At 39.6% G+C, this 13,485-nt stretch overlaps 1 protein-coding gene across 14 annotated transcripts in view; it reads left to right on the plus strand.

Annotated features, from left to right (window-relative positions):
• The window catches only part of LOC136982620 (RNA-binding protein Musashi homolog Rbp6-like), a 96,049-nt gene extending 85,059 nt beyond the window's left edge, over positions 1-10,990 (plus strand). For 12 of the 14 annotated variants that reach the window (XM_067279178.1, XM_067279170.1, XM_067279173.1 and 9 more), the window contains 2 exons: positions 7,017-7,083; positions 8,183-10,990. In XM_067279178.1, the coding sequence (XP_067135279.1) occupies positions 7,017-7,058 (42 nt within the window). In that variant the 3' untranslated portion in view covers positions 7,059-7,083; positions 8,183-10,990. Of the gene's footprint in view, positions 1-7,016; positions 7,084-7,158; positions 7,217-8,182 lie in introns of all 14 variants that reach the window. The other 2 variants (XR_010881909.1, XR_010881908.1) reach the window with 1 other exon arrangement.
• The last annotated feature ends 2,495 nt before the right edge of the window (positions 10,991-13,485 follow it).

A 13,485-nucleotide genomic window follows, 5' to 3' on the forward strand; every position in this document is an offset into this window, starting at 1 on the left:
TACATAAAGCCTTAGACAGTAAAGTTTAATGCTTAAAACTACATTAAAAGCTTCAAACTAATACCAAAATAATACAGAAATTAAGCTAGCAAGCTTTGTAAGAAGCAGAATAACCTAACTGAAACACTAGGAGAAACAGTGAATATACTGGGGACTTAAATTTAACTTAACTCACTTAAAATTAACTCGCAGCTATCTTAAATCTAATTTATTACTAACTTGAAACTAATTATACTAACTTAAGGTTAACTTATTACTAAACTTATTACTGACAAGGATAACGACCATACTAAAGCATACAATGACAAAAGACCTACGAGCAAGACCCCATTTAAAAAAAAAAAATTATTATTATTATACGTAAGAAGACTAAAGACAACACGAAGAGCAATGGAAGATAGACAAATACAAGGGAGTATTAAAATTTCTTCTTAGTCAATAAATCAGCACTTACATTTCCAACTATACCGTCGTGTTCCAGCATCCACAAGAGAAAGACTTTATTACGGGCAGCCAGTTTATTGAGACTCCCAGACAAGTATCAAGTGCCTTCAAAGCAGCTTAACTGTCAGAAGCAATTCAGATAACCTCATTAAGAGGACATTATGTAACAACGCATCAAATATCTAGCAGCTTAGCTTGAAACGCAGTAGAGAACTTGTCCAGTGGGACAAAGCAGCCCATTTCTAAACATCCTCCTTAAGTGCCATCCCCGTGTCCCTATTGGTTTTGGATTCATCTGTAAGCGAGACCAAATCTCGTGGATGAAACGTCACCTAAAAGCAACTACGAAAGGATACAAGTAACATCTATAGAACGAAAACTGCGGTAACAGTCTGTAAGAATTTCATCAAACAGAATGTTTTCTTTCGCATGTTTCTCAGCAAAGATAAATGACCAAAAGAACATGTTCTAAGAATAACCTAGTCATTACACTCGATCTATGGAGGATCCTCATTGTCTCACTCCGAATAAACAGGTCAAAGAGAGAAAGATCAACAGAATCCCAAAAAAACTATCGGAGCTCCAATAGTAGCAAAGAATGTAGTAAGATGAAAACTCTACAACTTTATCTAACAGTCCTTGCGAAGCAGCCTAGGCTACTAAATTAAGGCAGCTAAACAATTTTGGGTCGATCTATCACAGTATGAATTCGAAGTAGGACACAATATTGCACAATCAAAATTTGCCAAAAGTACTTTTATGTAGTACTGTAACTATGCAGTTCCAACATCGATGAAATACGGTATAAAAGTGACCAGTGTATATTTTTATTTTCACGTTTTAAATTTTATTTGCCGTGAGGACCAGTTGCATAACGATTTTGGTTGAAGTTAAAAGATAACTGACCATTTTTATGGTAATTGTTTTTTAAATAATTCTTTCCAAAAGAAGGGAACCGGCAATGAATACGTAGGGAATTTGAAAAACTTGTTATAGTACTACTACTACTACACAGTCGGAAAATACATCTGATTTTGCTAGCGTCAACTCTAGGTGCAAAACCCATAAGAGCCTGGAGGGGAGTAAAATTATAAAATACTTACCCGAAGAAGAAAACTGTACCCTTTTCCATAAAAAAGGAGCTCAGAAAAGCCCTTCAATACTTTCCTTCGAATGAAATGAAGAATTGAATAATTATAGTTTTGTCAGGAACAATGGTGCAGATGTACTGCACAGCTTTGCACACGAGATAGACCTCATTTTTGTACTTTCCGTCCTGCGGTCACTGTGACGGTATTTTTTCATACCCATTGTGGGTGAGGGATAGGATACAACATATCCGGCATTTGCCTGGATTCGATCCATAGCGGTAGCTGACACCTTAATCATCTCAACCATCTGGCTAGCTTCTTCGAAGTTCTGACTGAGTGACGAGACAAAGCTGAACAATATCGTCTTCATATCCCTGGGTATACAATTCAGAAAGAGCGTTGAAGTCGAATGAAACTTTATTACTGCGAACGTAATTGCTGATGATAATGAGTGATTACAATATCATAACAAACGGACATTTTCCTGTGAAACAATGATATCATTTAAAGAAACCTTTAGAACCTTGTAGGATTTCCTCTTGCATGGATACATACGGCAATACAGTCGGACATTGAGATATAGAGGCAATATTTGCTTTTCTGCCTTAGATTTGCCCATAGATATTACAACTACAGTTCCAGATACCTCACGCTCTTAGAACCTAAAGCTGGTGTCCCATCTGGTTCTACAAATGCTGGATGAGAAAGTAATACATCCAGAGATCTGGCAGAAAGTGTGACAACGTGATAGAGACATTCTTGGAAAACTCTGGCTGTGTACACCGATCTTGCTGGAAAATAGCTGTTTTCGGCCCTGCCACGAAAGGCAACATATCTGCTGTGTCGCCAACGTCCCTCGTACCTCTACCAGGTGTGACTGACTGTCATACGAGATGCTCTTCAGTGGAGAACCGTCTCGTATGTCAGTCAGTCACGTCTGGCATCTCGTCATCAACAGTGAAAATGGTGTGTCGCTCGGCAGTAAAGACTGGATTGAAATGTTACCAGTGCTTCTCTACACTAACACGTGATCGTTCATTTCTAAACAGAACCGAGATTGCCGAACCCACGATGGATATGATTTAAGAAAACTCTCATAGTGGCCACAAGGCAGAGAGAGAAAAACGAAAAAAAGAAAAAAATTGGCAGGATGCATAAAGGTCGCTGTGTGTGAAAATTCCCTTCTGCTAGTTGCCTCCAATGGTGTGGGGAAAAAAGAGGATTCCGTAGCGAAGCTTCCACTTGTCTCTGGATGATGGAGAAAGGTTCCATAATGATCATCTCTCTCGGTGGTCTGTCCGGTGTGTCCACCGTGTATGTCTCTACTGCCCCCAATATCTCCTCACAACCGGTCAGAAAGGCCCAGATGGCGGGCAACTCGGCGAAATGGCTATTCTGCTTCTTTAGAGCTAGGCATAATGTCTGACTGCTTCGTTCAAGCATGCCTACGAGCAACAATACACTAAAACTTTCGAACACAGAGAACTCCTGGGAACGTTTTTTACTGGAGCAGCGATTTTAATGCGCTTTGATGGGATGCAATCGGAATACAACTGCGATCGTTTACACACTTATCTAAGACAGCTGTATGCCGGGTTTTGCGGTAATCGAGCAATTTCTCCCGAGTGCGTAACGTCGTGGTCATCAAGTGTACAGTACAATGGATCGTCGTCCGATACCCCAAATTCATCAGACGACGCCCAATTTGCGACATTCGTTACATTACCCGGGTATCTTCCATCTCGTAATTGGCGGATGTCCCCTAACTAAACCCAGCCGCAGTCTTCGAACGAGGAAAATCCCATCCAGACGTTACAGCACAGATCACAAAGTCTCTTGCTAGAACAAGGGGAAGGCACGACTGCAGGACTAAGAGTCATACTAAAAAGCATTTGTGGAAGTCCGAGTGTCAGACGTGAATTTTTTTAGACGCTTTTTACTTTCCCGCCTGTTATATATCAGAGAAGCACGGCAATCGGTCAAAAAATGACCCCCGAAGATTTTTACATTTTTGGACTCGGGGGACCTCGAAACGTCGAGAAATGCAAACAAATTCAGGTTTTTTCTGTATGTATTGATGTTAGCGTGTGTGACACGATTTCGTTCATCCTCTTTGAAGCTTAATAAGTAAGTCCCATGCTTTTTGTCGAAAATTTCTGAAATCCGCTCCCCTCTATAATTGAATGATCGATAGGAGACGTTCTTTATTGTAGAGTCTGGCCATTTCCTCTGGCGGAGAGACCCGTTCGGTGATTGAAATTGAAAACCGACTTCACAGTCGATCCCACGCAAAACTTGTTATAAAATGAAACCGATAGACTCTCTCTTCCGTTTGTCAAGTGCAAAAATTAGCGTTTTTCACTGAATTCTTTTAAATGGCTAATGAATTTAATAGTGAAATTCTAAGTAAAGGCTCTCCACTTGGTCTTTTCTATAAGAATAATCTAACCGAAAATTGTTATATCGAGCCCTCACTCTTCTCGGATGATTCCACCGCGGACTTTCCGGGTTTCTTCGACGTAAGCCCTGCCACGTCACCTTCCGTCTACGTCTTTTCCGTTTCGTGGTAATTTCCGGGGAGGAATCTCGGCTGCTGTATCGTATTAATTTTCGCCTTCGTCGTTTCGGCAGTTTGGATTCTGCAGTTTTTCGGGCATGGAAGACGGTTTACTCGAAGATTTTGTCTTTTCCCGCATTCGATGCAGAATACCACGACGCTTCCAGAAACCCGGTGGTTGGATTAAGGCACTGTTTTATCCGCATCGCTCGATTTTGTTGCTTCCGATGAAAATCTCAAACTCGGCTTTAGGGCCGAAAATAATGCGGTTTCACTATTTCTGCGCCCTTTTCTCATTTCGGTCGGTTTTTCGTAGCTCGAAAAGAAAATCGCACGGCCAGATTATCGTATCGAACTATTATTTTACCCGATAAAACTCGTGGCTTAGTTTCCGCAGACGTCGTTGACCGGTCTCTTTAGTTACTCGCTTACTAGCGACTGTCTTCCGCTCAATGGCCTGCCATGTCGCTTTTCTTTGACAATCTCTGCGCCAGAACTCGCCATTCGAATTTTCCACGGCCCGTAAATTTTTCTGCATCGCGGCTACCGATTTCCTTGTACGATTTTGTAATATAGTAACCCGTCCATTTACGCGCGTAATTGTTTCTACTAACACCACGTAAACGGGACCTTGGAAAGCCGTTTAAAAGGGATGTTTCCGTGTTCTCAAATACGGTATTTGGCTCTTACCGGAGAGAAAAGTTTTAACCGAAGCTTTTTTTTTTAATACTTGTATAAGTATGTAAGAAGTTACCCGTAACAAAAACCACTATTGGTGTTATTTCCGTAAAGTTTATTATTTAAAATGAAAACTTTTTCCACCGCGTTAAAGCGAATTGGTGTAAACGGAGGTGTTACTCTACCGTCGATTTCATAATTTGTAGGTTGGAAGCTATTTGACGTAAGGACTATTTCTCTTTTCGCCAAATACGACAATTACTTCTGTAATATCGTGGCTTAACGCTTTTCCGGGTGCCATTTGTTTTACTAATTAACACTAAATCAGAGTTTCCCGACTTATTTTTATCACGGAACCCTTTTCATTTTAATAGCAGTAGGAACCCCGCAGATATCAACCAAGTGAAGCGTACAGTACTAGGACACTGAAAACAAAACTACAATTAAATTTAATTAAAGTTGAAATCAAATCGATTGAAAATTAAAACAATGTTTTTAAAAACCGTTTAAAAGTTATTTTTAAACTTACGTTATTTGTGTGCAGTAATAACAGAACATTATGCTTTTACTATATATACACATTTAACGATTGTATTTTTATTTATAGGCTACGTTGGTTCCTCTTTAAGGTTATGATTTTTTGAACGGTTTTCTAGTTTTAGTTTATGTTTTACCGTTTTTATGGTTTCCATTACCTCGTCAAACATTATACGATGATTTCGGTTCGTTCCGTTACAGATAAATCGCTTCTCACTGTTTATAAAGCGATAGATAATTTTAGCACGTGTATAGACTGACGGAGTCCTCGTATGACGATACGAGGACTCCATCCGGGAATATAACAATCACACCTCACGTCCTAAATCTGCATTGGCACATTCGTACGTCACAACAGTCGACAGATTTTATTGTGGAATATATAGCTTCATTCATGCACTAAATGCACTAAACGAATGACGAAATAATTGCGCAAATTATAGATTATATTCAACAATATCTAATTAAGTAGAAACGTTTGGCTTTTGGTAGTGTCCGGGGTGTTTTCTGTCGACGTCGAAGACGTTCGTCACTGTACTTTTTTTAATAGCTTAGGCGAGCATTCGAACATTTATTTATGTTACGGTTTAAAAGTATTGTAATCTCGTCCCGTTTTCTGTTTTGTATTTTGCAATCTTTAAAGTTAAACGTGGTTAATAATCGAGAGTACTTTTTCTTCGGGTTGACTTGGATATTTTGCCAATAAACGTAACAAAGAATGTGTGTATTCGTCGTTGGAAACGTCATTGGGAGGCGAAGGCAACGAGGAAGGCGAGTGATTTCGAAAACCTGAAAATTGGCTAAAACAGGCTGAATGCTTTTTTGTTTATTCCGTTTCCGTGTCCATCGAATATTTAAAAAATATTTTCAAAACTTGCCGCCTTCTTGTCGAATTCCGTAAACGTAATAAGAGAACGTTTGTTTTACGGACAGAACGTAAGATTATAAGAATTTTACGTGTCGTAACTCTGGTGCCAAACGTGACAAAACTGGCCAAGCTTCGTTTGTGATTTATAACGTTAAACGAAAACAATACGCATTTGTCCCTATAAATAGAATACTTGCGGTGTAAAATGAAGAATGAATAATTAAATTTTTCTATTTATAGGAAAGAGACGATAAATTAGAGAAAATGTCAAAAACCCGATAGGACGGGTGTATTAACGACGAAACAAAAATAGATCTTTGCGCAGATTTGTAGACTTAACGATGGAGAAAGATATTAAACGAAATTGTGATGCATGCGCCTTATTTATTTAATGAAGTTTTTTGTTACTCGCTTCTCTCGTTTATAATAATTTACTATGTAATTGCCGATCGTTTTCTTCGTCTACAAAAAACATAATTTACATTTGAATTATTGCGGATTTTTTCAAATTTTAAGTAAAGCTATTAATGCATTTTTTCGCAACGATAATTACCTGTTATTCCTTAATAGTTATTTAAGTATTGTCGACTTTTTCTTCCTTTCCAAACGTAACGATTAATTCCTTCGGGACCGACGATTGTTAGAATGGATCGTAAGAAAACTCATTTTTAATAATTGTTACGGACTAAAATTGGAAAATCTACGTGGCTTTTGCCAAGTAAAGTTTAAATTCGAAGCGCGGATGTCTTTCTCGGCGCGTTATGTAATTTTCTGTAACGTGAAATTTTATAAGAATTTATAATCGATGTTATACGACTAATTGGCAATTTGTTGTCTGCAGGGACCTTTGATTGCTGCAGCTTTTACTAACGGATACCATTGAGCACCCGCTAACTGTGGACGGCAAGGTAATGATTATTTGACAATACACGCGACACCTAAACTGTCAACAAATTTAAAGAGTTTTTCTACATTTTTTTTAGGAATAGGAGCAAAATAATTTTAAACCGGATTTCGATCGTCAACGAAATGTCCGCAATGGTAATAACTCGATCGTGGTCGAACGTTTATGTCGCTTTGCCGATATTACATTCTATGGGATAACAATATTTACCTTAGTCGACAAACGTTGCAAATATTAACAATCGAACAATAGACCCGAATGCCACGATTTTCCGTAGAAAGAGATTTTTTTTTTTTCTAAAAAGTCAGTGGCGCGTTATCCTATGGGCAAAAAGGCCAATTGTCCGAGACCCCCATTAACGGGGTCCCGAATTTTATAAGAAAATATTTCTTCAAAATAATTCCTCCGAAGAAAAATGTCCGAAGTCAACACTGTACACGGGCCCCCCCCAATTCAAATTTGCCTGGGCCCCGTGAAGCTATAACGCGCCACTGCAAAAAGTACGTGGCACCGAGATTTATCGAAGGAAATAAAAAAAGAAACGTTAATTGACATTGTTTTCGGATGTAGTAGCGTTTGCTGCAAGAATCTTTAGTTTTGCAAAGCATTTTGCTTTATGAAGAAAAGATTTAATTGTAAAGTTCTAATCTAATTTTTTCCCCTTCTAAGGTCGGGTATTTTTATTTTCTATCGTCTCGCAATGGCGGCTAAGAAAACAGATTTGGACACAGCTATCCGTATTCCGTATAAAACATTATTTTTTCTATTGTTTGAAACACAAACTGATATTTAAAGTTTCTTGTCGTCGATTTAAATTCAACTTCGGTAAAGTCGATTGCTTAAACACGCAGAAATTCGTGTCCCGTCTTTACACGCTTATTGTATCTCTTTCGTAATGACGTCATTGGTGATAAAATGTAATAAATCACTCCGACTACAACAATGAAAGGAATGTTATCGTTTCGAATTTAAAAAAGTTATAAAAACATTTTAATTAATAAACGTTTATTATATTTTCTTTTCCTTTATATGATAAAAATGTTATTTTTAAAAGAAATACTATAATAAACAGATTTATAAAATAGGAATTTTGTTTTTTGCAGATGACATTTGGTGTTTCCACTCAGGGAGGCTGCTCTGAGTATAACCTTCCTTCTGCACCGTATTTCACTGCTGCGTTCGGTTACTCCTCCGAGTGGAGTGCAGCTCCCGAACACCCACCATGGCAACACCAAACACCTTGCAACCACAGGCCTTAGACAGCACTTGTTATGTGAAGGACGAGCCGTGACTGCCACCGACGGTGAGGCCCCTGGTGGTGATCTTCGCTTGTCTCGCGTACACGTGAATAGAAAAGGATGACCAGTGCGTTTCATACCTGTGTTGTGTTCCGTGTTGATATTCGAACACTTGGATGCATTATTCACTCATCGGTCTGTTCCGAATCGTAACCGGTTTACATCATAATCTATGCTACCGTCATCACCATGTTAATCCATATACTGTCATTTTTTTGTTGACATTGTTATATGTGTGATTCCCGAGCCCATTTCGTTTCTATGATATTGTTGCTATTGTTGTGAAAAATTTTATCTCCTATAGCTCAGTGTATTCGGAGTGGCCCTACTTTTTAAATGTTTTAAAAGGGGAAAAATAATCTCCAACATTTGGGATGCCAAGCAACGGGGCAAACGTCTTCTCAGTCTTACCATTAGAAGCTTTTAGTCGTCAGATTTCTGTGAATGTTATAGTAGTATCTCGTTCGTTCCAAAGTAGAAACCTTTGTATCGTATCTTGTAAATTTCCATGGCAAGACTCACGAGCCATGTTGATCAATTATATTACTCGACAAATGGCCAGGCTGTTATTCTGTGGGACTTTATTTTGCCTGGTGTTCTACTTGTGATTGTCTATGTATTATAAAGACGGAGGCCAAACGGCGGGCTACCTCTTAGAGTTTTGCCTAGGTCTGGTTCCTTTTGTGAATGTCCGAAAAACAAACAAAAAAAACTGGCAGTGATGCACAGTTGGATGGCACGAATGAGAAAGTAAAACAAATAACACAATAAGCAATATCACCATCCAGACTTAACATAGTGATCGGAGCCAGTTTCCCCACGAACCCATCAGTTCCTGTCTTATCGTGACGTAACCCTTCGTGTTTTCCCGTTTCGGGAACGGGAATGGCCTACCCGTAGCATCTGTCCACTGGTTCCTAATAAGATACTCCCGGAAAACTGGAGTTTTATTGTATCTGTATACGGACCCCTTTATGCATGTATTTTATGTCAAAGTGATGCACTAGATGTGGTTAGTGTATCAACTGGATGTGGTTTTCCACAAAACAAAGCAATAGTAACCATTGTTGTTTCATGTATGCCGACATGTACAGTTGTTACAAGGCAAGAGACCTATAAAATATTTCATACTTTGATATTATTTTTTTGCTTTCAGTAGTAGTCTGCCGGAACCCACGTAGCCCCAAGATTCGAGGGTTCGCGGCAATCCCGATCCCGTCTCGACAGGATTTTTGTAACGGCAATTAGATAGCACGTATAGTTGTTCTTATCTTACCAGCATAAGTTTAAAATAATCAACGAGTGATGGTATCACAGAAATAACACGGTAAGCCGAAATGAAAGCAATATTAAAAACACTTTGGTGTCATTTGTGAGGCCTTTCAGGACAAACAAATATTTCTCCGATGCCTAGAATTCAATTTAGCTGCTATTTAGTCACAATGTAATCTCTTGTCGACCATACATAGGAGCATTAGTTGTGTGTTGGTAGAGACCACCTTTTGCTTTCGGATATCGTGCCCACGACAAACAGAAGCGAGGTACGTACCTGTACGTGTATGTGAAAATTATTCATCCACCGTGACCATTAGTCCCGTAGACTTAGTATTAATTAGATATATTTGGAATCATCATCATGTATCATTATGTGACTTCCCTCACCGTTCATGGTGTTGTGAAAGCAGCTTCGTATACATCTCAAATCCTAATTATAAATAATAATTTATTTTGTTAGATAATTTGCGCGGACGACCGCCCTCGGAAAGGGCAGGCTCGTCCCGCACGGAAATCGTGATATAAATAATTTCATCTGCCATGTATTTAAGAACAGTCGACCATTTCTAGCGACCGCATTTGTTTTTCTATTTTGTACGAAAAACATAGATTTGTTTTCTGTTTTTTTAGGTGTGGATAAACCAATTGTCGATATTTGCAGCGTGATTTTAGGCAAACATTGTACAGGCTTCGGTTAGAATAATTATTACAAACTATTTATAAAGAAAAAGGAGCCATAGGTAGGGTCTTTTATATTTCTGTTTTAACAAAGATGTATAAAAGGCCTTCTTTTTGACATACCATGACTAATCACTGTATAGATAATCTAGACGTTTATTTAGCGATTCGACAGTCTAACGATGATGTACGATTAGTTAGAAGAAAAACTGTAACAGAGGATATATTTTCGATTATATCTAATTCATGGACAACAGTAGAATACGAAACAACGATCACTAGCTCTGAATTTGTATGTTTAGGTTTAAAAGAATATATATATATATATAAAATATTAATAATAAAAGAAAAAATTTTAAATAAAAAAAGGATGTGAAAAACTGGTGCTAGGTTAGCATTGTAATTTATTTTCAGAAATGTAAAAATCTTGTGAAAGTTAGTTTAGATTTTGTGAACAAAATATATTTGACATCAGGGAAGCACCAGAAACGTATAACCGAATACACCACCGAAAACGAAAGTCACATTTCTACGAACATTTGGGTCACTTGTGTTTTCTGCTTTACATATCTGTCTGTGTGGTCAACGATTCCTGTGTAGGAACACGTCCCGTTTCCGCTACCCTCTGTGTCGATGCATAAATAAAACCGATATAGGTCACTTGTCTCTTATTCTTATAATTTTCTCCACATTTTTACACTATATATTATATATATATATATAAAAGCAGCTGTCCGAAACTCCCGGGTATTTTATTTTTATCCATTCCGTTTAATTTAATTCCAGTTATAACGATATTTATAAATTATTTTAACACTTTGTCAACGATCGAATTACGTGCCGAAAAACGAAAATAAAAGTAAAAACCAACCGATTTGGTCTTTTTCTGGAATTTTACAAATATTAACTTTTATGCAGAACTCTGTAAACACGTTTTCAAATAAACGATTCATGTAAGAAGTTTCGTCCTCTGGTCCTTTTCTTCCGGCTCCAAACACTCGTTTAACCGGACGAAAGTAAAAACAGTAGAAATCGCCACCCCCTTTACGCCGTTCGTTCCTCTTCTAACCCAAGTGCAAATCAAGTCCTTTCCTGTGCAGGACAGATTTTCTCCGGCGCCCGAAACATACCTGGTCGACGTCTGGCTTTTCACCTGCCCCCGTCGTCTCTCTCCCCCACACTCGACGGGCGGAGGAATCCTCGCTGGAAAAAACGAATTTCGACTGTTTTTCTCCTAAAAATGGCCTTTGGTCGTTTGAAAATGGACGTCTCCCGCTCCTTTACTTCCATGGTCCCGTTCTCCCACGTAATCTGTCAGAGAGAGAAACGGAACCGGAAGACGTCCGGCTTGGTTTCGTCTCCCGGGGGAAAGGTGGAAATATCTGGAGTGACGGTGGCCACCGACCGTATTCACCGGAATCCGAATTGGGGGAAGGTCCGCTTGGCCGCCCCCAAACTCCTAAAGGAGTTCCGGATAGCTCCCCGGAAAGAAACCAAATCTAGTTCTGTGGAACGACGTAGGATTTTCCGTAAAAGGACGACCGCCAAAAAGTGCCAAAATGGCCGAAAAAGGTGTATCTTGTTCTTCGTTTCTTCCTCCGGCACCGCAGACCCTCCCAGATGTAGAACGCTCGAATTTTAAAATTAAGCTTCTAATAGTGACGGGTGAGGGCCGGCCAAACTTTCGGGTCCCTACGTCAAAGTTGGGGTTACCCCGTAGAGCTATTTTACGGCTTAAGTTTATGCCGGTAAGGATAAAGGTTGACAGAAACGGACGAATTTCATTCGAAACGTCATCCGGTTTAACAAAAGCTCAAATTTACCGCAATTAAGACTTTATCACGATTTTATTAAAGGACATTTCGGAAGCGTCGGGCAGGCGGTCGACCGTGGTCTTGGAGTAATACCACAATGGGAACCAGAAAATGATTGAAACCCGGACAAAACACCCGAGACGTAAAAGAATTGCCGGTTAATGTTACCTATGGTTTCAAAATGGTGGCTCGTCTCTGATTCCAGCAAACAGAAAAAAGGAAACAGTGGGGACGCACGTTCTAACCTAACCCAACCTATTCTATCAATAATAAATTACCATAATTATTACCAACAAAATTATTAAAATAGGTTAGGTTAGGTTAGAACGTGTGTCCCCACTGTTTCCTTTCTTCTGTTTGCTGGAATCAGAGACGAGCCGCTATTTTGGAACCATAGGTAACATTAACCGAATTGCCGTAATTCGGACCACGGTCCAATGTTTATTCGAGTGTAGAAAACGTCAATACGAGTAAAAGGTGGGGGGCACCGCTTCCAGGCGCCAAATTTGTCTTTAGCCAAGAATAAACGTATATTTCCGTTCGGATTATTATTTTTCTGCAGTAATAAAACGACGGGAGACTCCTTAGGCGGGAAGAAGCGGCCGTTTTCCAATCTCCGATTGATGGTTTTAAGGGGAAAAACGGAAAAGTCGGAAGGAAAAGATCCCCTTGGCCTCTGACCAGCTTAAAATGAGTCCGGTTTGTAAGCGTAGAGCGGGAGTTGGACCTTCCGAAATTCGCGCGAAACTCGAAAAGAGGAAGCGCCAACTCAGCTCCACCTCTTGCCGAGTAACGCCAATATCCGGGTCATTTCCCTTCCACTAATTTATTAACGTGGAGAAATTGCATTTTAGAATTTCTTTTGACGCACCCACGAAACTGTTCCGAGTGGCATAAAGTCGCGTGGCCGAAATTTCGCCCCGATAGAATAATAGACGGTGCTCCCCGGCCGCAAATATTTGGTGCGTGGGATAGTTCGTGGCGCCGTCCGCATTGCTCTATTTCCGGAAGTAATACCGCGAAACACGGAAGTGAGGAAGGAAGAACTTAATCCCGGAAACTGAAATACCTTCGTGTCCGAGGAGAAATGGGCCTATTCGCGTTTCCCACTCGCTGACGATGAAGGAATATTTTTCCCACCACACAAAAGAAAGAACTTCTAGGGTAAAAGTCGCGTTGGGCGGTAGTTCGACGAGTATGCCAGGAAATTTGACCGAGTGGAGGAAGATAAAGTTCCGAGCTCGTTGTCCTTCTCCCCTCCGTCTTCCGGCAAGGAGAGGGGAAGAAGTTGTTATCTGTTCTCGCCCAGCGTGAAATTAGTTACCGTAATACAATACGTAC

This window comes from Centruroides vittatus, unplaced genomic scaffold, assembly GCF_030686945.1.
Source record: "Centruroides vittatus isolate TY-2023 unplaced genomic scaffold, ASM3068694v2 contig_854, whole genome shotgun sequence".
NCBI lineage: Eukaryota > Metazoa > Arthropoda > Arachnida > Scorpiones > Buthidae > Centruroides > Centruroides vittatus.